Raw genomic sequence first — 22,960 nt, 5'->3', positions numbered from 1 at the left:
TGCTTTAGAACACGAAGGCAGTTAAATGCATCTTAGAAGTCTTGTCACTTGTCTGGGGCACTCAGAACAATGATGTTAGGAACTTGGATAAATGTAATAAATATCGAGTTTCAAAGACTAGATGTGCACATCCACAAAGACTAAATATTGACTTGTCTGAAGTCTGAGAGACAAGGGGTTTGTCAGGACATGGTTTTCAACACAGATGGTTAGAGGCACGCACTATTCTAAAAAGGGATTTCCTGTGGACAGAGCAGCTGAATGCTTTGTGTTTACGGATCTTGGAGAAAGCTGCTCATTAAATTTGCCTTTCCAAGGAGTGACACCTCCACTTCTAACCTCGTCTAAGAGTTCTTTGAACCTTGACCCAAATTCTGACGCGGCACGGCTAAACCCGCTATCTGCATTACAGGAACAACCCTGAAGAGAACTTTTGCCTCGCAGCCAGAGAGATGCTCCCAAATGCTGCTGCTGGATCCATAAGCCACGGCGGGGCACAGAAAAATAAAAAAAAAAAAAAAAAAAAGGAAAATAAAAGGAAAACTAAAGCGGGAGGGAGGGAGGAGCGGGTGGCGCGCGCCCCTCCCCCCCCGCCCCGGCCGGGCCCAACGGCCGCGCGCGCGCCCGGCGGCCGGTAACGCGCGCGCCCGCGGCGGGAAAAGGGGCGAAGGGATCCTCCCCTCCTCAGCCCCCCGTCCTCCCGACCCACCGACGCCCGCCTGCTTGCGGCAGAAGATGAGGTCCGGGTGGTGCTTGGCCATGGCGAGGCGATGCCCGCCCCGCGCTGCTGCTGCTGCTGCGGCGGCCCCGCGGAGCCCTCACCGCCGCGCCGCCCTCGGGTCCTGGCCGGGGTGAGAGCAGCGCCTGCCAAAGCGGCTGCCCGGAGCGGGAAAACGCCGCGAGATGCCGCGATAAACCCTCCCGCTAGAGGCACGCCATCTCAGGCCCTGCTCCGCCCGGAGCAGCCCCTCGCGGCCGCCGGGGACGCTCCCGTGCCGCGGGTGTCTCCCTGCCAGGACCCGCGCGGCCACGCCCCCCCGCGCGCGCCGGAGATGTCAAAGGGGCCGCGTGACGCCATCGCGGCGCGACTCCATCTTTGTCAGTGAACAAAATGGCGCCGTACTGCGTGCTGGCGGCTCGGCTGAGGGTGAGCGGCGGCGGCGGGCGGGGCGGGCAGCGGGCGGGACGGGCGGCGGGGACTGCGGCAGGGACAGGATCACTGCCCGCTGGGCGGCCACGAGGGCGGCAGCTCGCCCGCGGCCTCGGGGTCGGGCCGTCCCCGCCTCCGCGTGTAGGTCAGCGTGTCCCCGGTGCGGCCCCACGCCCTGTTTCCATGGCGATGGCGGGGCGGCCGCGGCTTTGGCGGCCCCGTCGTGGCCGCTGCCCGGGCCCTGGGGCAGGACGCGTCCCGGCACCGGGCCCGGCCGGCCGTCAAGGTGAGTGCAAGGTGAACGGGGCGGCGGGGCCGCGGCCTGGCCCGCCGCCTCCCGTGTGCCCGGACCCGCTGCCCTGGGCTGCAGGCGCTGCCGGAGCCCCGGGCCCGGCAGGGCAGAACGCCCGAGGGCGCGGGCCCGAACGGTGAAATAAAAGGTCTTTCCCCGGGGCACGCATTTTTCTTTCCCTCTTCTTGTATTACTTCCCGTTACGGGCATGCGGGAGCACAAGGTGACTCCTTGTTGTGTGAGTGAGCTGTCTTTTGGCTACTTTGCTTCAAAAATCCTCCTTTTAATACAAACAGAGGCCCCTGGGTGCAAAGATGCCAGCCTCTCTGGATGGGGAGCTAGGACGGCTGAAGAAACAGGCGGGTCAGGCACATAAATTGCCTTTTTTCCCGTGAAGGAGAAAGGCTCTCATAGTCCTGTCGTGACCTCTAAAACTCACCTTCACCAGTAATATGATCTTGCCACAAAGATTGCCTCCACTGAGACTTTGTCGTGTTTAGTGTCTATTCAGTAATAAAGTTTTCATATCTTTAAAAGCCTGTAAGGCAAATGCCAGGTGCAATTTTCTGTTTAGGGCTGCTAAGGGATAAGGAAGCCTTTGCCCCCGTGTGATAAAGCAGACAGTGTAACTTCTCCCTTTGCCACTTGTGACCTTGGCCAATGTGTTCCCCTTTCTTAGGGAACTGAAGTAAGAATTTGGCTGGCTTTTAGTATTCTAAAAGTCTTTTGCAAATCTTAATTCCAGTTTTAGAAAAGTACAGTGGTTTTTAAATTTAAATGAAAGTTACAGAATAGCACCATTTCAGTTGGGTTGATAACTGATAAATAGTTTTTAGTTTGTACTTTGAACAGAAATGACTACTCATAAAATGAAGGCAAATCTTTTATCAGGGTAGTGAATTGGTTCTTGTTTTATGCTGTGACATTGCATGAGAACAAGCAGTCATTTGCTAAAATTGATATTGTATGATGCAAAACAAAGGCTGTGCTGGCACAGTCAGTATGGGGTATTCCAGGAGGTTGTTGTCTGTTAGCAGGCTCAGGGTGCACATTTCTTTCCCCACTGTGAAGGGCTAAATCTGTGATGCTAATCACACATGCCTCTAGGGTTTTTGCCCCTGTGTAGCAGCCTACAGATTAATGAACATGAGCATCATCTTGTCCATCACTGTGACAGCACCAGCACTGACCATGGCACACATCCCTACCACTGGTTCTGTTTGCCTCCCATCCTGGAACTGGAACTGCAGAGAAAGCTTGCCTCTGAAGGAAATAAATTGGAATTAGCCTGATTTGGATTGACTGTGCTATTTAAAGTATAGTTCTAATAGCCTCAAAGGATCAAGGTCTCTTTTCTGCCTACCTGAAATAATGCTTTTAGTAGCATTGCATTTTTCAAGCCACATTGCCTGAAGATTGACTGAAAGGGAGGACTGTACTGTAAAGCTCTAAACTGCCTGAAATATTGGGTTTATTGAAGGCATTATGGGTAAGTACCAAAATTATGCATGGGTAGCTTTGTGCATCTGGCAGAAATGTTGGCCAGGGCTAAAGTGATCTTCAGAACCATAATTTAGGTTTCTCTTTTGGGGTGGGTCTAGAAAGTGAGCCTGCATTTACAATTTGATTATACCACACTGCTTTTTTTTTTTTTTAAAGGCTGAATCATGGTGAATGCTGGAAACTTGGCCAGTGTTCTTAGCTCAGGGAAGATGAGGAAAGATGGTATTTTGGGTTTCAGCTGGGATTTCTAGGACAGATTTCCCAGACAGAACTGCACGTAACACAGTTGCTACTCTTTTGAACGTCAGCTTTTGCTCACTGGGCTCATCTGCCTTACCAGCTGCCAAAATGCAAGTTGTTTTCTGAATTCAGACTGCCCTTGCATCTGGAACATTCACTGTAGTGAGCTAAATGCATGACAGCTACATTAAAATTTGTAAAGAGCAGTGATAGCTTCCTTACAGAGATTTCAGAAATAATGACCCATGTATTAGACTGGCTTTTTTTAAAGGGAGCTTTTCACCTTGTGAAACACCAGTAGGCTTAGGAGCCCTGCAATGATTACTGCCATTCCTTTTACTGAAGTTTGAACAAGGACACTGCAAACTGGAATAAGGGATTCAGTGCCAGGTGAGAGGAGGTCACTTGGCAGCTGTTTGGTCAGCCTGGAAAGAAACTGGATAAAAGGGAAAATGTATAGATTTATAGATTGCCTGCTTCCCTTGGCTCTTGGGCTCAAGGCACTTCTCACTAGTTCCTAAAAAAGCACCATGGGAGCCCCCACAAAGCACTAGTACATTCCCTCTCAGAGAGGAGTGAGAGGGAATCAAACTGGGAGCTGTCAGGCTTGTGACTTCTCCTTAACCTTGCAGTTCTGCCACCCTCTTTCTGAGGATGCAGGAGGAGGAGGAGGACAGGCATGGAGAATAGACAGGTGTGATGAGTGATACAGTTAGATTCTTTGTGAGAATTTTGAACCAGGCACTTTATACTTGTTGCTTGGTGGTGGTGGAACCTTAGACTTGCTGGGTGCCAACATGAGAAGAACCATATTGAATCAAATTCATTCCCAGCAGAAATACAGGATTAGGTTTACATCCTGGTAAAATGAAGATGGCACTTTTTAAGTAGGTGCCTTTTAAAATTCTTATGTAAGAAAAATGCTTGTCTGGTCTCCTGAAGCTGATTGCTTTAGGCAGTGTTTTTCTCTGGGTCATATTGGCCACTACAGAAACAGACCTTCAGTTTTCCAGACTTCTCCAGGTCCAGACAGAATCCTTCACCTTAAGCACACTCTCTTCCTGCTTCTGGTGGTCTGAAGCTGCAGTCAGCAGGATTCAGCTACTTTGAATTGCTGATCTTACGATTACCAGCTGAACACTGACATAGAATTAGAAAAAATATTACATTTCTTTGTGCCCTTTCATGAAGTGAAAAGACCCATAGACATGTATGTTCAAACAGAAAAGATTTTACCTGAATTTTGTTTGAAAAGTTTTGTTCTACCTCTTTTTGGAGCATCTGCTTCAGATTTCTGTTTTAATCAGCTTTGGTCCCAGGCAAGACTAAGATGCTATGAAGCTTGTGCTTTTACTTTTATTTGCATATCTGTTCTTCTCTATGATGAATTAAGAAGAAATTACTGCATTAAACCACAATACATTTCCTGGCCTGGGAGAGAGATTATTTTTCCACAAACAGTGATAAAATAGCTCAGTGGTTTTTTTCCAGCCTCTCCAGCATTTGGAGACTTTCACAAGACTGAATATCTTGTGAGGTAAAAAGAAAAAAGAAAGAAAGAAAGAAGGTCAGAACAAAGCAAACATAAAAGTTACGTGGCTACTAGTTAAAGAGCAGGTTTGCCTAGTGTGTATGTTAAACAATGAGAAGCTGGGTGGTGTTTGTATTGGTGTGGGTGGTTATTCTGGGGTGGGTTTTTTGGGTTTTTTTTGCTGGTGGAAGAAGGAAAGGTCTTAAGTCTGACACCTGTGATAAGTTCTGGAAGTTCTAGGATTAAAGTGCAGCACAGTGAAATTTGATGACTGGGTTTCCCATGCACTCCTGCAGGAGCAGTGCCCTCTTTGTACCACCAGCTGACTTCCCTCAGATATTCTTTCCCAACAGTGGGGTACAACTGCTGTAAGTCTGTACTGCTTCCCAAAAGCTCTGTGTAAAATGCCTTAGGACAGTTTGGTAAAAATGCAAACTGCACCCTTCTTGTTAGTCTGCTGAGTAGTGTGGTCTTGCCTAGCTTTCCCAAAATTTTTTTACAAAAGATACTAACAAGTGTTATCGAAAGGACAATAAAACAAGAGATTTTGCTAAAAATTGGTGATGTCTCTTTGATCGTGATTATTTCAGGCAATCTTTTCAATGCTGGTAACAAGAAAGCTGGAAAAAATATTCACAGGGAAACATTAAAATGCTTGAATGAGTTTAAAGAATTAACTAGGGTTTTTCTGACAGTGGTAAAAAAAACCCCCAGTGGTAGGTACAATGATTGTGTTCTGAACAAGGAATATTTACAATCACACATGCAAAAGGGGTGTTTAGTGTACTACTGCTACATTTATGAACCTGTACTTATCAAAACTTTGTAACTCTGAAATAGCAGATGAAGAGAAGAAGCAGGACTGAGATTAAGGTGTAGAACTGCAGGAGGAAGAGTTCTGAACTCTTCTCTTCAGCCTGTTTCCAGACTTCTAATGCTGACGAGTGAGACTTTGAAAGCATGTAAGAAATGCGTGTGCCAAATCCTTGGAAGTTTTTATGGAGGCTGCTGTCTGACTCAGTTTTCAAAGCTGCGTGAGAGCTTTTAGCCCTGGGCACTGACCCGTCTCTTTCAGGTCAGGTGCTGTGAAGGTGCCTCGCCATAGCCTGCCCTTCTCCTGTGTTCCAGGAAACTGTCTCACTGTGGAGGCTGCCAAGTGAAATCTGGGGTTTTTTTTCCCTGGCACTTTGTGCTGATGCATTCAGCTCACAGTATAGTTCACCTGTCATGCAGCTAACTCACCTGTAGTGTAAGTGCAAGGCTTTTCAGAGGCTGAAGGTGAGGGTGCCTTTGAGAGAGGAAGGAAAAGAGCACGAGCCAGCCTGGTGGAGCTGGTGAGTTTTTTCCACATTTGCTTCTCCTGCTCTATTACATTGTAGACCAGACCTGTACACTCAAGTCTCCTTGTGGAACTGTAATACATTTTGTAGCAGTATGGAGGGACCCTGCCTAGGAAACTTAGTATGTGATGGTGGAACAGAGGCGTGTCCAGTCAGACTGGCGCTGTATCTCCTGCCAATGTCAATTCCAATGTCAACTCAATGCCACCAAGCAAATACAAACTAGGGATAGCTTGCTTTAGGAACAGCATTGGTTCTTCACCACGACTCTGATGTGTCAGGAGCATGGCAAACTGGTGCTTTCTTGAGAATTGGCTCATCACTGCCTGAAAGCAGATTTCTCATTTGAAAAGCATAAAGCATCTGGTGCAACAAAGAAAAATGTGGAATAATTTAGTAAATGTTACCTATTGTAGGTACTTTGGTGTCTCACTGTTTAAGATAATATGGAGTATTGTATGATGAAATATATTTGGGTGCCTTTGTGTTCCTCAGTCTATAAAATCCCAGTAACAAAATCTGAAAAACATTTTTAATTGATATGTTACAGAAATTCACTCTGCAGGGTTCCAGTTTCAATACTCTCCTTTTTTTCAGCATGCCTTGAATAGTGGGGTACGACGCTACCATGTTGCTCCTGTGCTGTGCCAGCGGGCCAAGGTGGCCATGAGCCACTTTGAGCCTAATGAATACATAAATTATGAAAAACTGGAGAAGAACATCAACATTGTCCGTAAAAGGTAAGAGTGGAGAAGGAGAGGGGTCAGTGTATTGAATTGAGCTCTGCAGTGACAGGAGAGGAAGAAAAAAATGTTGTGGGGCCCTGGCACAAAGAAAGTTTACCAGGGAAAGCAGCGCTGAACAGTGGCAGTTGTAAATACAGTGAAGCGTGAGTTGTAGTGTCTCCTCACAGTGGTGGGGCACTGTGGGAAGGGTTGAAGGATATGATGAAGCACTGCAACGTGCAGAGAACCAGGCCAGTGCAGAGGAGGTGCTAGAAAGGCCTCCATCCTCTTTGTTTAATACTCTCATTGAGGACTCTTCACATTGGCCCTTCTTTCTGGGGCAGCAGCGCGTGGGTCATGGTTGTTATAGGCTAATGCTTCTTTGCACTGTGTTAGGCATGAAACAAAGGGCTAGGAATTCATAGCATATGTAAACATAGTGACCTTAATCTGCTGATAGAGGCTTGTGTGCCTGTTAATTTGTCATTCCTGCTCCACTTACTGTGGCAGTGCTTTGTATGACTTGTCCTTCAGTCTTTGTGTCCCTTGTTAAATGTGGTAGCTCTCATTTCAAGTTGTGGTGTTGATTTGGTTACTTCTCAGAAGATCTTGCTACATACATAAATAGATTCCTCAGCTGATACAGCTGCAGGATGAAAGGTCTGAGGTCACAAAGCTCCACTTAGTTGTATTTGCTGTGGGATCTGGTATTTGAGTCGGAATTGAGTCTGACCTCTGTCTCACCTCTACATTTGCTGTCTTGAAGTATGACTCAAGAAGTGAGCAGTCAGTGTTTCTTTTACAGTATAGGGAGATTAGAAAAGAAAGCATAAAATTACATCGGTTTATATGTTTTTGAACTTTATGAACTGAACCCTTGTTTAACCATGTGCCACTTGATATTTTAGTGCTGTAAGAAGAGCATGGAGGTTTCTCTGTGCTAATAGGTCTTAACAGTCTGAGCAATATAGAGAAGCATTCTGTTACATGCTTAAAAGGGCAAATGTTGAAGTACACAAGATGCAGATACTAAAATTATTCTCCCCAGGCTTGACCGCCCTCTGACCTTGTCTGAGAAGATTGTATATGGACACCTGGATGACCCAGCCAAACAGGAGATCGAGCGCGGCAAGACCTATCTGCGCTTGCGGCCAGACCGCGTGGCCATGCAGGATGCCACGGCTCAGATGGCAATGCTGCAGTTCATCAGCAGCGGGCTGCCAAAAGTGGCTGTGCCTTCCACCATCCACTGTGACCACCTCATCGAGGCCCAGTCAGGCGGTGAAAAGGATCTTCAAAGAGCCAAGGTCACTATTGCAGAGATGTAACTTCTGTCGGTTTGAAAATGTCCTTCCAGTTGAAGGATGAGCTTGTTTTAAATTTTTTTCCCATAAGGACAGCCAGGAATCAGATATGGTAACAGATTGCTTGTGGTGGTCAGCTCTGTAGGTCAGATGCAGTGAAGAAACAGACTAAATGGATTTTTGGGAGTTCTGCACCTCAGATTCATCCATTACATGGTTTAAAGGACCAGGAATGTGGGAAAAGCTAGTCTTAAGTTGTTAGTGATGGAAACCCAGATCATGTGTGTTCTAGAGAGAGAGGATATTTCAGCTAAAGGAGAGAAAAAAATTATTTCAAAGGGAAAAAAAAGGAAGTCACATTACTCTGTGTTGCAGTATGGCAGTGTGAAAAACTTAATGAACATATGTCTGCATTGCACTGGTATATCCTGTGAGGGGGAGGCAAGTAGTTACTTTCCCAAACCATTTGCTGCTGATTATCTGAAGAGCAATAACTGAATCATGTACAGCTTTCATGGCTCGTGAGTATAGTATAAATGTGTGTAAAAGTATGGAGGATGTTGGGTTTTATGTGGGAATTTCAAAGTGTTCTTTGTCCATTCAGTGCCATTTAAAAATTTTCTACTCAACTGTTTTACTGCCTATTCCTCTGCAAATGAGCTTCTGTAATCTATAGACACATTTATCTCTGACCAACACACCACAATGCATCTGCCAAGGAAATCTCATTACTCTGAGTGGGCTTAGCCACAGTCCACTGTCAGAGCCAGGAGGAATTGCACCTGGAATGTTGATACCAGAATTTATGAACAGTAAACAGGGGTCAGCTGCAATTCAAAATTTTAGTCCATACCTATTCTCAGAAACTTGTGGTGTTGAAGTATCTGCTTTTGGCCTTCTTCAGTGGGACACAATAGAGCAACTTGCACAACTCAGAAGTGATTTGGGGAGTTCTTGCTCTGCTTGTCTCAGTCCTAAGTTGTGCAATTAACAGTATGAGACTTAACTAAATCAGACAATTTCTTTTCTCCTGTTCACCTCCTGTTTTCCCCTTTCCCCTATTCCTGCATTTATTCTCCATAGTGCAATTATATTTGCTGCAGCCCTGAATTGAGCTGAGTCCCTTCTTTGCCATCCACTCTGAGCAGAGCAAGTAAAGGTCCTGCCTTCTTCTGACTGGCTTTGCTGCTGCCAGCTGGCACGCAATGAATGTTGGCAGGCCAGAGGGTGGTTTGGGTTTACTGGGGGAGGGATGCACAAACAGAGTGGAGTGACCCAACTCCCAGTGGAAAACGAGGCTTAAAGAGCTACTGCGGCCTCTTGGGAAACTTCAGCAAATGTGTGCTGAGACAATTCTTCAATTATCTCGTTTCCCCTTTCCCTTTATTCTGAAGCTTAGCTGCATGAGAACATTCTTTAAGAAATTCTCTCCTTCTAGTGCTTATCTTATCTACTCCAGCACTCTTCTGCCAAGAACTGTTAGGATATAATAGTGTCATACTTCCTTGGCAACCATGGTTTTTCTCACAAGCAATTTTCACGGTGTGACCTCCACCAACAATGGTGACAGTGCAGCAAGAAAGGCAGCATTGTGTGAGTCTTAAAGAGGGGACTTGCTAGAATGACAAATGACACTCACCAACTCCCCTGGCAGTGAACACTTCCAGTTCCATTTCTTAATCTGCAAAAATAAAGCCAGAATATTTATCTAAGGGATTTGAAATGTCTCCAAAGCATCTGTATAGGAAAAAGAACACCCGGTAGAGAAGGAAGGAGGGGCTAGAATGAGTGAGGGAAACAGGTTAAAAAAAGCCCCTGAGAATAGGGAAAGTGAGCACAGCATTTTTAAATGTCTTATTGGCAGGGTTTTCCTTAAATTGTGCTGTTTAGAATTAGAAACTAAAAAACTTTTAGTAGAGCTACAAGTGGGATGAAATGAAATGGCCTGTTACAACTGGCTGTCAAACAGTCTTAATCTTAACCTTTTGGTTTTAAAAATTGTGTGCACCTCCCTCCAGCTGCTGCAAAACTGGGAAGCAAAGTACAGGCAGGCATGTGAAAAAGGAGTGTGTTTGAATGAGCTTTTGATATATGGAAGAACACAATGTGGTACTAATGCTCTGTGCTTCCCTGTGTGAATAGGACATAAACCAGGAGGTATACAACTTTCTGTCAACGGCTGGTGCCAAGTATGGAGTGGGATTCTGGAAACCTGGGTCAGGAATCATTCACCAGGTAAAGTATGTGTATTTGCAGTCTTTGAATATGCAGGGGTCTTTTACCTTAGGGTGGAGAGAGAGATCAAGTACAAATCTTTAGAGAATTTCACTGGTTTAGGGAAACAACTTGCTCTGCTTGAGGCAGGCAAGGTTTCTTACTTGCTCTCTCAGTTATCTTGACCACAGTGGAGTTTTTTTTAAAGGTTATTTTGGTCAAACTGTAACCTGATGTGTCATTAGGTAGTGCCAACAGCATGCCATGTGAATTACAGAAGCTTGAAATACCTTAACTGCTTGTGGGCTGGCTCTTGTTAGTTCAATTGAGACAGTAAGGTGAGGCCGTGACGCTGGCTGCATAGGGTTAATGTGAATTGCTTTTGGTGCTAAGGAAAGCAGCCTTGGGAACGTACTTTTTTTAGGGTTATTATGTATGCATTTAGTTCTATAAAACCCAGAAGAGTATATGAGGACACAACAGAGCAGCATACTTCAAGTACTCAGGAGTGACAACACATAAGGAGTTGCTAGGTGAATTTGAATAAAATGCAAAATGGTTTCCAAGTCTGAGATTCTCTGGTTATTACACTTGGATCTAAAAAAGACTATGACAGTCCCAAAATAATTTACCACTTAATGAGGCTTTTTGTTTTGTTCAAACCAACACCTCTGTCAGGATGTCCCTAACTTGTGGGATGTCCCTCAACTTGCTTTGAGGGTCCAGTAGTCATTTTTCATTGTTCCTCTGAGTCTCAGGCAGCAAAAGTTGAAGAGCTGCATGAAGCAAAAGGAGTGGAGAGGAGAATGGATGACTGGTAAGCATCCTGTCAGCAGGGAACTTGTGACCAGGTGCAGTCAAGAGCTCTCTGCTATGTTTTCTTAGCTACAAAATGAGTTACTAAGGTTACCTTAACTTAATGTGACGCAACAGCTGAACTCTTCAAAAGGTTATGGGAACACCTTGGGTCATTTGTGTTCTGGAACCACTCGTAACATCTGTCATGCGGCAACATAGCTCCGTGCTGTGGTTACCAGTCTTCTTGTGGCTGACTTCCTCTGGCTGGAGGAAACTGGTACTGTTGTATAGCTTCAGAGTACAGCTGTGCCAAAGTGAGGCCTTGAGAGTGACCTTTCTCACACAAATACGTTGTTGTGGCTACAAGAGTATAAAGCTGAAAGTTCTGAAAGCAAAGGCTTGGTCTTTTTGGTAGAGGACTGCCTTAGTTCTGTTCAAGCTGTTCTGTGATGCATGTGCTGTGAGTTCTGTGCTTCCCAGAAAGGCTGTTCCCAGTGTTGGTGTGGCACATAGGCAGTGAGGAGAAGTTCATTAGCTTGAGTTCTCTACAGGTTTGCTACCACAGAAATCTCATTTTTTCATTGAAGAATGGTTTTGTGGTTTTGTTAGTAGTTGAAAAGTCTTGCATGGAACTGGTAGCATCAATAAGGGAAGGGCAGTGTCTTGGTGAGAAGTTCCTCTACGTAATTCAGTTTTGGCTGGCAGCATGGATTGGAGGAGCCTGTTGGTATTGTATTGCTATGGGAGTACAAAGGCTACAGAAGGTCTTGCAAGCATTGGATAAGTGAACTGACTTGCTCAGTTGTTAATTAAGGGTGTGGAGATGATGGAACAGACTCTTGACGCCTAACAAAGGTGACACCTTAGCAAAAGCCTTAACTGGAAGGAAAAAGAGGAGATGGCTTTCTAATATTTTTAATTATCCTGGGATGAACAAGGATCCTGGGACTGAGACTTGGTAACTTGTTCTGTCACTACATCCTCCACAAGGAGTTTGAAACAAAAGAGAATTTCCAATTCAACCCATATTCAGTTATTTTCTTGCTACTGAAATGTGCAAATACAAACTGATCTAAACTTTTGTTCTTGTTTTCTTTCTGCTGTCTTCCCCCTCCTTTCCCACAAAACAAGCAAGCAAACAATCCATTTTTATTTTCAGATCATTCTGGAGAACTACTCCTACCCTGGGGTTATGCTGATCGGCACAGATTCACACACCCCCAACGGAGGTGGCTTGGGGGGAATCTGCATTGGTGTGGGTGGAGCTGATGCTGTGGATGTCATGGCAGGAATCCCTTGGGAGCTCAAATGCCCAAAGGTAGGAGCAGAAGGAATATGAAGCTTTGATACCAAAGATAAGATATATGATGTGTAGGGAGCATTGATTTTCAAGCACTGTGTATATAAGGCACCAGATACGATTGCAGTGTGACAGGAATATACCCCACAGCAGAACTATATACTGTTACCTTGCTGACAGGAAGTGATGCCAGCATTTTTTTTTTCCCTCATTGATGTTGCTCAGGTTATTGGTGTAAAACTGACTGGCAAGCTCTCAGGCTGGACTTCTCCTAAAGATGTGATCCTGAAAGTGGCTGGCATCCTCACTGTCAAGGGTGGAACAGGCGCCATTATTGAGTACCATGGGCCGGGTGTGGATTCAATCTCCTGCACAGGTAAGTCAACACAGATCTCTTATCTGAGTGGATTGTTGGTGGAGCTGCTTTTCAGCTGTCTGTGGAGGCTGGGAAGGGAACCAAGCAAGAAGTACTAAATGTTCTCGCTTAGCCTGGCCCTGCATGGCAAACTGGAACAGTGCTGTAATAAGATACCACTCCCTCTCAGTGAAAAAGTGATCTCTCTCCATTAAATCTTGGGATTTTGAGAACATGGAATGGTTAATTGTGAAGAATCCTGTAAGATGGTGTGTCAGGATAAGAATAAGGGTGGATGTATTCTAGTGTAAACTTAGAGGGTGGAGGTGTCAGCGATAAAGGAATGACATACTCATTTCAGCCTAAAATAGGCTGTGAATAGAAAAAAGAAACAGTGCTGAATTTGAACTAGCAAAAATTGTAGTTCCCTGTAATATGCTAGTTAGGACCAAATTACAAGAAATGTCCTCCTTTAGCTTGATGTACAGCCTTCAACTTGAATACTTGGTTTACAAACTGAGAGCAATTTGGGATTTTTCTTGTCTGAAATCAGAGGAATTTTATATCTGCTTCTAGCTTGTTAAATGTAAAACGAGCTTCTACAGCTTCATTGCTGTGTCCTTCAAAGGGATGGTTGATACCCGTGCTGTGAGCAAATATCTGGGATTTTTTTATTGTGTTCTGTCACTGGAAACATTTTATTCAGCCCACTAAATTTCTCACAAATGTCTGGCTCCTCCAGTGAAGACAAATGAGATTGTAGGGAGGGACAAGACACTCATTGCAGGTAGCAGAGACACTGCTCACTGCTGTAAATTACTTGATGCTCAGTGCAAACAGGAGTTATATCAGTATCTGCAGGTATCAGTGTAACTTTTGGCTCATTCCTTTCCCAAGAGTCTGGTTGCAGGCACTGTATTGGTCAGAAATATAAGGGACTGACCCAACCATTGTGTTGTCAGTGTCCTCTCTGTGGTTTTAGGTTTCTGTGGCTGATGCCCTGATCTCTCTTAGCTTTGCTGTCTTTTGCATATACTGACTTTTGGAGAATTGGGTGGCCTTGAACTTTCTTGTGGTCTCTTCTTCCACTTCTGTAGGAATGGCAACAATCTGCAATATGGGGGCTGAAATCGGAGCTACCACATCGATCTTCCCTTACAATGAACGCATGAAGAAATACTTGGGCAAGACTGGGAGAGCTGGTAAGATGATTTGGGGATTGAAGTGGGTAGAAGTATGGGTTCAAGTGAAGGTATATTCTGGGAGCAGTAGTCTCCAATGGTGTTGTCTGATGAGATTTTTGACCTTATGTGGTCCTGTAGGGCATCTGCTACAAGCAGGGAAGGCTGTAGATGAAGTGGCTGGGGAATTACACAGTTGACCCCCCTGTGTTTAGTTATTCTGGACTTTTTTTTCTCCCTCATATTTGCTGCACTTTTCAGATCTTCCTTCTTTCTTATTCCAGATATAGCTGCACTAGCAGATGAATTCAAGCAACACTTGGTACCAGATTCTGGTTGTCAGTATGACCAGGTGATAGAAATCAACCTCAGTGAGGTAAGGCTTCATTTCTTCTTGCCATCTTGAATGCTGTGATGTGACTCTGCTTTGTGTGACTGAAGACCAAGCTGGAGTTCGATGCAACACTCCTGGTGCTGTGCTAGAACATGTTAAATACATTCAGGTCTGCTTCACTGACAGCTTGTGCTCCCCTTTTCATGTAGGAGAATCTTAGTTAAACAACTTCCAGATAGAGCTGTGAAAGGAATTGATTTGCTGCTGTGTTTTGGGTTTACTCTTTGCTACTGTGATTTCTGACTTTGTCACTGTTTCTTAAAGCTGAAACCGCATATCAATGGACCTTTCACACCAGACCTGGCGCACCCTGTGTCAGATATTGGTGCTGTGGCAGAAAAGGAGGGCTGGCCTGTTGATATCAGAGTTGGTGGGTAGCATTTGCTCTTTCCTCTGCCTTTGTACTTGTGGCATAAACATTGTTGTCTTGGGATAAGCTGTTGGTCATATAGCTTGGGATTGTTTTTTCACTGCTGCTGTCTGTGCTTTGACTTTGGTGCAGTGTCATCTGTTCATGGCCATATGAATTTTCCAGGAAAAGTAGTGACCACATGGGCCAAGTGTGGAGGATGAGATCCAGGATAGTAGAAGGGATTTTAATCGCAAGAGATAGACCAGATTTCTTCCATTTTTGAAACGTTTGAATGTTTGGATTGACAGGAATATTACCTGTTGAAGATTGTTTTTATTAAAAGTCTGTGGTATGGATTTACCTGTTGCAGAGAGTTGTCAGGAGCATGATTGTCAGTATTCCCAGCAGTTGGCTGTTGAACTCGTGGGACCTAGTGAAGTTAGATCTTGCTGTCCTAAAAAGCAGGCTTGGAAATTTATGTACTTGCTTTTGGGATGGTAACTTGTGGGCTGACTTCTCTACTTGCTCATGGAGTGGAGGAAGGAATGAAAAGAATGGAAATACATTGTAAAGCCATGTCCCAGGTGGGAAGTAGATTATATTCTAGTGTTACAAATAGGATAAAGTTACAGTAGCTGTAACCAAGAGAGAATTTTTGTTTTGCTGCTTAGCACCAGAATGCTGTCAGGATGGTACAGCATGTCCTTGTGTGGTCTTCATACTATACTGAAGATGTTTTCTTTTCATAATTTCCTCCATTTCTTGCCATCTTGATTTAAAGCTTTTTCTGTCTTTGTGGAACAATACCTCTCTTTGGTTATTTGCTTAACCAAAGTGCAAGTAGGTGACACTCAGGTCTTGTAAAACAGTAACCCAGTCAGATTAGGCTAGTGACTGAGTAGTTCTGACTGTGCAACCTCCAGAGCTGGACAAGAGACTGCTTGTGACCACAGTATAGTGCTGGGAGGCTTGGCAGTGTTGGTACCTGAAACCCTTTCAGATTCCTTATCAACAGACAAGGGGGTTGTCCCTTGTTTGTTCTTCTGGGAGACAGGTCAGGGAGAATCTTCCAAGTGCCAGGGCTGCAGTAACCACCACCCTGTTTCTGTCACACACACAGGCTTGATTGGCAGCTGCACCAACTCCAGCTATGAGGACATGGGACGCTCTGCAGCGGTGGCAAAACAGGCGCTTGCGCATGGACTGAAGTGCAAATCCAAGTTCACAATCACACCAGGCTCAGAGCAGATCCGTGCCACCATTGAGAGAGACGGTTATGTGAGTATGGCTCCTCTTTGCACTTCCAAACACAAAGGGTTAAATTCTTCAGGACAGTACTCAGGGGGCCGAGTTAACTAATGGAAGCCTCCTGAACTTTGTCTTCACTTATTGCTGGAGGGGCGACGTAGTAACTGGTGTTGTGCTACTGTGCCTGTGGGTCCTGCCATCATCTTGACAGTGTTTAGACCTGGTACCTTTACTACCTGGGCATGTAAAACCAGGATGAGAACTGAACAGGGCCCTGAGGAGATAACAGTATGCACAGCAAGGGATACCTCATGCTCCTGGGATTCTGTAGATGGCCACGGCTGACAAAAGGCTGCAATCCACTTTTATGCCCTTTTGTTGGAAAGTGGTTCCCAATTCAGACCAAACTTATGGCAAAACTCATACTGGCTTTAAAATGAATGTTTCTGTTCAGGAACCATTACCTACTTTCTTCCTTTTTTCTGTGCAGAAAATGTTGTTTTCATTAGCTTTACTACTTAGTAAATTTTACATCCTGTCATAGTGTGAGGACAAAGTCTTTACATATGGATATTTCCAGCCAATGTTTGATGGCTCTTCCAACCAAGTCCTACCTTTCAAGTCGTACCTTTCCTTACCAGCTGCCCCCTTAATTGAGTTCTTTGCTGAGCAGACTGAACAGGCACACATACTTGCCTGCACTGTAGCCTGTTCTCTCCTTACATGGACAGGAAGTCTACAGAATATTAATCAGACCAGCCACTGCCCTTCAGTCAAATGGCTGTCAGTAGCTGGATTGCTCAAGTTGAAGCAGGTAGAGAATGGGAACATCACAGCAAACCATCCTGTTCTCTGCCTCAGTGTTAACTTTCAGTCTTACTGGGGTCAAACCCCATGTATTTATAAAAGTGATTCAAAACTGAAACAAGGAAGGGAATGTTTTCAGGCTCAGTACTTCCTGTTAGTGTCCTCTTCCCTCAAAAGAGTAACCCCAGAATCTCATTCCAGGCATTCTATGGTAACAAAGTTGTTTTCTGCCCCCAGGCAAAAGTCCTGCGAGATGTTGGAGGGCTGGTTCTTGCTAATGCTTGTGGGCCATGCATCGGCCAGTGGGACAGGTAAAATGAAAGATGGACCTCACTCTAGCTCTGTATCTTTCAGCTCCCAGAATGCTCTGTGAAGCATTTGATTTGATTGTAAATCAAATCAATTGTGAAGCACTGATTTGATTGTAAATACAACACACTGGTAATTAAATGTTTAAAAACCAGCTGGCTATAGCTGTCTGGTATGTACTGGAGGAGGCAAAAAGAAGGACTACAGATTTATATTGAGCCTTTAGGTGAATAAAGCTGCAGAATGGACACACATTCTGGATGCTTTTTGTAGAAGGCAAAGAATGGGGGGAGAAAGATTTGTTGTCTGTGAGAAGGTGGACTGAAGTTTGTATGGGCCTTTTAAAATAGGAAAAGTGAATTGGTCCAACTTCAGTCATTGGAGTGGCAGGAAGAGTAATTCCCAATAGAAGGGATGGGAGGAAAAATTTTTATGTTGCTTTATTACAGCTGACCATGGCATATCCAAAGGCAATGTGCTTAGCTGATTGTTGTTTAGACAGTTCAACAGTGAATAACATGGGCTGTGAAAACTACTGCAAGAATCAGTGTTTGACTTGGGTTTGCATTCATTCATTTTGGGTCTGTGCTTAAGGGAGGAAAACATGTACAGGCACCAGCTCATGTTTCTAAGATAGTGACTGCTGCCAAAACTAAGCTGGGGGATTCTAGCAGTGAGACATCTAGAAACAATATTCCCTTTGGATCTCATGAACATGTTTGCTTCTTTCACAGGAAGGACATCAAGAAAGGAGAGAAAAATACAATAGTTACGTCCTACAACCGGAATTTCACAGGTCGCAATGATGCCAATCCAGAGACTCACGCATTTGTGACTTCTCCAGAGGTAAGAAACAGCCAAAGGAGGGGCTGTGGGATAGTTCAGGGCACCTGCAGAAGAGGCCCAGTGTGCCTCGTTTAGTAGCTTTTGGCTGGTGGCTTTGAGACTTAGATGTAGGACTTTAAGGTGAAGTGATGGGAGGTAGCATATGCCTTTAAATTTGTCCTTTTTCTTTCTTTCAGATTGTCACAGCCCTGTCCATTGCTGGCACTCTAAAATTTAACCCTGAGACAGATTACCTGACAGGAGCAGATGGGAAGAAGTTTAAACTAGAGGCACCTGATGCAGATGAGCTGCCCAAGCTGGTAACTGCTCTGTCTAGGGGCAGAGGGAGGGAAGACCTGACACTAGCAGTGTTTTCTTTATACTGAGGGAACTGAGAGGCACTGACCTCTTTATTGACACATGGTGGTAGAGCTAGAATGGGTGCAGTTGCCTGTATTGGCCTGTTCTTCATGTGCTGTTGGGGATGGCTGAGGCTGATGATTTTCCTTTCTTCTTTGGAAGGAGTTTGACCCAGGCCAGGACACCTATCAGTACCCTCCCAAGGATGGCAGTGGGCAGCACGTGGATGTGAGCCCCACCAGCCAGCGTCTCCAGCTCCTTGAGCCCTTTGATAAGTGGGATGGCAAGGATCTTGAAGACATGCTGATCCTCATCAAGGTAAGGAACAAAGTGGGGGAGCATCAGCTATGACAGGTCTGCTTGGACAGGGGTTTGCATAACAACTGTTAGAAGCTTTGGATGTGCCTTTGAGATACCTGATTCCCTCCCCTACAACCACGTTGTAACAGAAAGGGAAGCAAAGGGTCTTCCTTTCTTCCAGGTGTTTCCTTCTGATACTTCTTTCTGTTATAACTGACTTTTCTCCTTTGGGCTAGTGGTTTGCTAATACCATGCAAAAGCAAGCTTGTTATAGCATGTAGTATGATCCTGCCCAAACCATGCAGTCTGCAGAATTTGTCCCAGTTACATCCTGCAATAAAAAGGTGGATGGGTTCTTTAATTAGCACCTCTAGTACTGACTGTTTAAGATGCATTTTGTCTGAAATGAGGTCGTTGGGAATTTCTCATCCATCAGTATGCATGTTCTCTTCCCACTTTATAGAAAGAGAAATTACTTCACACTTGTTAAACATTGCAATTTGGTCTTTCAATGGAGACATGGGTATCTCCTCACTGCCTGAGGTGAGTTAACAGATGGAAATTTCAGTTGATACGGTGAGGGGTTCTGAAATGCAATCCCTTATGAACTGACCTTTGGGAACATTCCTGATTCTCAGTGACAGAGTTGGATGTACTCCCAAAGGCCATCTATCTGTGCAAAAGTTTTTGACACAGGCGATTCCTTTATAAGCACTTTAGAACTTACCAGTTGGAAGGCCATTATCTCTGGTTGGGAATTCTGTTCTTACAAGCTGAGAAGGCTTATGTGCAGTTTGGAAATTTAAAGGGTAACACTTGGCATCTTGATGAAGTTCCCCAGCAGGAAGGCTGGGCTGTAGCAGGAAGGGCTTAATTGCTTTTTGTACCTGAACAACCTACTGCTGAGGGAAGTGAGGACACAGCAGGAGATGTCATGGCTAAGCTAATTTTTGTAATTTACCCTTTAAAAAGGATGTTCTTCTTACCCAATGCATGCAGAATGACCACTGTGTTCTGCTTTAGACTGCCTTGATTCTGTAACTGATGTGCTTTTCTGGGGTTTATGCCTTTAAAAAGAGATATGATGATCACAGAATGGGTTAGGTTGGAAGGGACCACAGGGTCATCCCAGAGCACATGGCACAGGATTGTGTCCAGATGGTTCTTGAATATCTCCACTAAGGGAGACTCCACAGCCTCTCTGGGCAGTCTGTTCCAATGTGGCCACTGCACAGTAAAGAAGTTCTTCCTCATGTTCAGGTGGAACTTCCTGTGCCTCAGTTTCTGCTCCACTGCCTCTTGTCCTACTGCTTGGCATCACTGAGCAGAGCCTGGCTCCACATTCTTGACACCCTCCCTTCAGATACTTACAGATATTGTAAATGAGAGGTCCCCCTCTCATTTGTCTCTTCTTGAGGCTGAACAGATGGTCCAGTCCCTTAATCACCTTAGTCACCCTCCCCTGAACCCGCTGTAGGGGCTTCATGTCTCTCTTTACTGAGGAACCCAGAAGTGGACACAGCACTCCAGAGGTGACTTCACTAGGGCTGACTAGAGGGACAGGATCACTTCCCTTGACCTGCTGGCAATGCTCTTCCTAATTCACCCCAGAATACCATTGGCTTTCTTGGCCACATGGGCACACTGCTGGCTCATGGACTGCTTATTTTCCACCAGGATGCCCAGGTCTTTCTCTGCAGAGCTGCTTTCCAGCACCTCGTGCATGGAGTTACTCTTACCCAGGTGCAGGACCCTGAGCCTGCCCTTGCTGAACTTCAGACAGTTCTCTGCCCACCTCTTTAACCTTGTTGAGGCCTTTCTGAAGGGCTGCAGAGTATTGACCACTCTGGAGTATTGACCACTCCTCTCAATTAATGTTTCGTAGTCACAAGTGTTGAGGAAGGGTCAAGTACATTAGTCCATCCTGAGACATTCTTCTCTTCTGCTATGCTTTAGGTAAAAGGGAAATGCACCACTGATCACATTTCTGCAGCTGGACCATGGCTTAAATTCCGTGGCCATCTGGACAACATCTCCAACAACCTGCTCATTGGTGCCATCAACATCGAAAACGGCAAAGCCAACTCTGTGCGGAACGCGTTAACCCAGGAGTTTGGCCCGGTCCCAGACACAGCCCGGTACTACAAGGTGAGATGTTCCCCTGACACGTCTATTTTAAGAGGATGTTTACACTTTGGGCAGTCTGTGCCAAATATAAGGATCTCACCCTCCTGCTCTCAAGTAACAGCAGCTGTGAATTCATTCAGCATTAAGGCATTTTCTTGGTACTTTCTCTAATGATTGCAGTTCCTGTAGGAGATTCTGTGGGGAAGAGGGAGGAAGATCTCGTGGCTCAGAGGGGACCAGAAATCATAGATGAAAGAGGAAGAGCCTTTAGGTTCTGTACACCTTACAAGGCATGGGTGTCATCAGACTAATTAAATCTTGCCTCCTGCAACGCTTCACCTGTGACTAGTCTAATGTTTAAATAAATTATAGTCTTATACCCTTATTCTTTAACACTAGGCTTCAAATCTTAAGAAATGTACTTTTACCCTCTGGACAACTTGGCAGTTGTTTCCAATTGGCTCTTTCAGTAGAAAGAAGTTAAACTTTTCCATATCCCTTCCAGAAGTAGAGCAGAGGTCATGGCTCGTGAAAACACTGGTCTGGCATAGCATGATGGAAGGAGAGGTGGCAGGAAAAGGAAGGAAAATATTTGCTCTGGATCCCAAGAGCAATCCTCCTCAGCCCTTGTCAGCAAGGATGGCAGTGCCTAACTACTGTGAAGCACTCAACTCCTTTATTTCTCTCCTTTCTCAGAACCCAAAGGAGTCTTTCTGGGAGAAGGTGTCCTAGCATAGCATGTCAGTGAAGTGCTGAAATTAGATGTGTGGATGGGCATTTATTGTAAATTCCTCACTTGAGTGGCTGCACAAATGTAAATCTGTGTCTTCTGTCACAGAAAATGGGTATCAAATGGGCAGTTGTTGGGGATGAAAACTACGGTGAGGGATCAAGCCGGGAGCATGCAGCATTGGAGCCACGTCACTTGGGAGGAAGGGTCATCATCACCAAGAGCTTTGCCAGGATCCACGGTGAGTCAGGCTTCCCCTATGGTGTTTGTAAACAGGATGTGTTCAGTTTGAGTGGAAGTGGTGGTTATACCTTGCCCAGGGCTCAACACCTACAGGCATGAACCCTCCCTGCTGACAGATGGCAAGGTCCCTCCTGTCAGGAGTCCTGTTACATACCTGCTTGGATATGCCACAAACAACGGATATGCTGATTTTGCTGCAAAGACAGTAATTGTTGTTGGAACGCTAGTCTGAGCAGCCAGAAGGTAATCGTGCTTCCCTGGAGTGAGATTGTTACAAGTGTGGTTGGTGGTTTGTTCTCCACAGAAACCAATCTGAAGAAGCAAGGTCTGCTGCCTCTCACTTTTGCTGATCCAGCAGACTATAACAAGATTCATCCTGTGGATAAGCTGAGCATTGTGGGGTTGAAAGACTTCGCACCTGGAAAGGTAACTGTCTGGGTGTCTTGTCATGCACTTGGGGGCAGGGAAGTGCCACTGATGGGGATCAGTGGTGAGCTGTGTGCTGGTGAGGCAGCACTGGCACTGATGAGCAGTGCAGCCTGCCAGCCAGGTGAGACACAGTGGGCTGGGAGACACAGGGCAGGTCAGAATCAGTGGTGTTCTGAACAATTAAGAGAAACCTTCATACAATACTCTGAATTTCTGGACTTGTTGACTTAAGCATGAGCGTTCCCTAGAAGGAACTGCAACCTCATTTTTAAGTCAAGATCCACCCTGAGCTGGAATTTTCCCTTTTCAGCCCTTTAAAACCATGTAGAAATTTTCTTGTGAGAAGCTTCAGATAACCTTCTCCCTTGAAAGAGAAGGGAAAATAAAACTGTCTTCTTCCTTTAGCCTCTGAAATGCATCATCAAGCATCCCAATGGGAGCCAAGAAACAATCATGCTGAACCACACCTTCAATGAGTCGCAGATCGAGTGGTTTCAGGCTGGCAGTGCCCTGAACAGAATGAAGGAGCTGCAGCAGAAATCAAGCTAAGTGCGCACAATGCCCAGTGCACTGGACTCGATTCAGCTTTGGCATTTTCATGAAAGTGCAATTCCATGCCTACTGTTGGAATAAATGTCTGATCAAATGTAACCATAGCTTCCTTTTTGTTATGGTACTTCCTCTTCACTGACACTATGAAAAGGGAGTGCAGCTAGGCTTACTTTTGTCTTTTAAATTCCCCAGCTTCTTTTTTCTATTTTGGCTCAATTTCAGTTCTCTCACAGTTATTTATATTTGGAAATAACCAGCAAAGGTGGGTTTGTCTGCTCAGTTGGTTGTTTTCTGCCCATTCACTTTACTGATGGCTAAAGACTTAAAATGAAAATAAAGAATGTGACCATC

The 22,960-nt window shown here is 45.1% G+C and overlaps 2 protein-coding genes across 3 annotated transcripts in view; one reads left to right on the top strand and one right to left on the bottom strand.

Moving 5' to 3' along the window:
• PHF5A (PHD finger protein 5A) overlaps positions 1–9,766 on the bottom strand; it is a 15,452-nt gene extending 5,686 nt beyond the window's left edge. The window contains exon 1 of one of the 2 annotated variants that reach the window (XM_064420098.1): positions 9,725–9,766. In XM_064420098.1, the coding sequence (XP_064276168.1) occupies positions 9,725–9,758 (34 nt within the window). In that variant the 5' untranslated portion in view covers positions 9,759–9,766. Of the gene's footprint in view, positions 1–709; positions 910–9,724 lie in introns of those variants that run through there. The other variant, XM_064420097.1, reaches the window with a different exon arrangement.
• ACO2 (aconitase 2) lies at positions 993–22,960 on the top strand. Its single transcript, XM_064420095.1, has 18 exons — positions 993–1,147; positions 6,654–6,796; positions 7,830–8,088; positions 10,228–10,320; positions 12,257–12,415; positions 12,623–12,773; positions 13,850–13,954; positions 14,218–14,309; positions 14,592–14,697; positions 15,800–15,957; positions 16,972–17,045; positions 17,778–17,889; positions 18,066–18,188; positions 18,391–18,546; positions 20,485–20,676; positions 21,494–21,626; positions 21,933–22,054; positions 22,463–22,960. Exons 1-18 carry the CDS (start codon positions 1,112–1,114, stop codon positions 22,604–22,606), a joined length of 2,358 nt encoding a protein of 785 aa, XP_064276165.1. The 5' UTR covers positions 993–1,111; the 3' UTR covers positions 22,607–22,960.

The sequence above is a fragment of the Passer domesticus genome, chromosome 5 (assembly GCF_036417665.1).
Source record: "Passer domesticus isolate bPasDom1 chromosome 5, bPasDom1.hap1, whole genome shotgun sequence".
Lineage (NCBI taxonomy): Eukaryota > Metazoa > Chordata > Aves > Passeriformes > Passeridae > Passer > Passer domesticus.
This window is presented reverse-complemented; position numbering and strand designations above follow the sequence as displayed.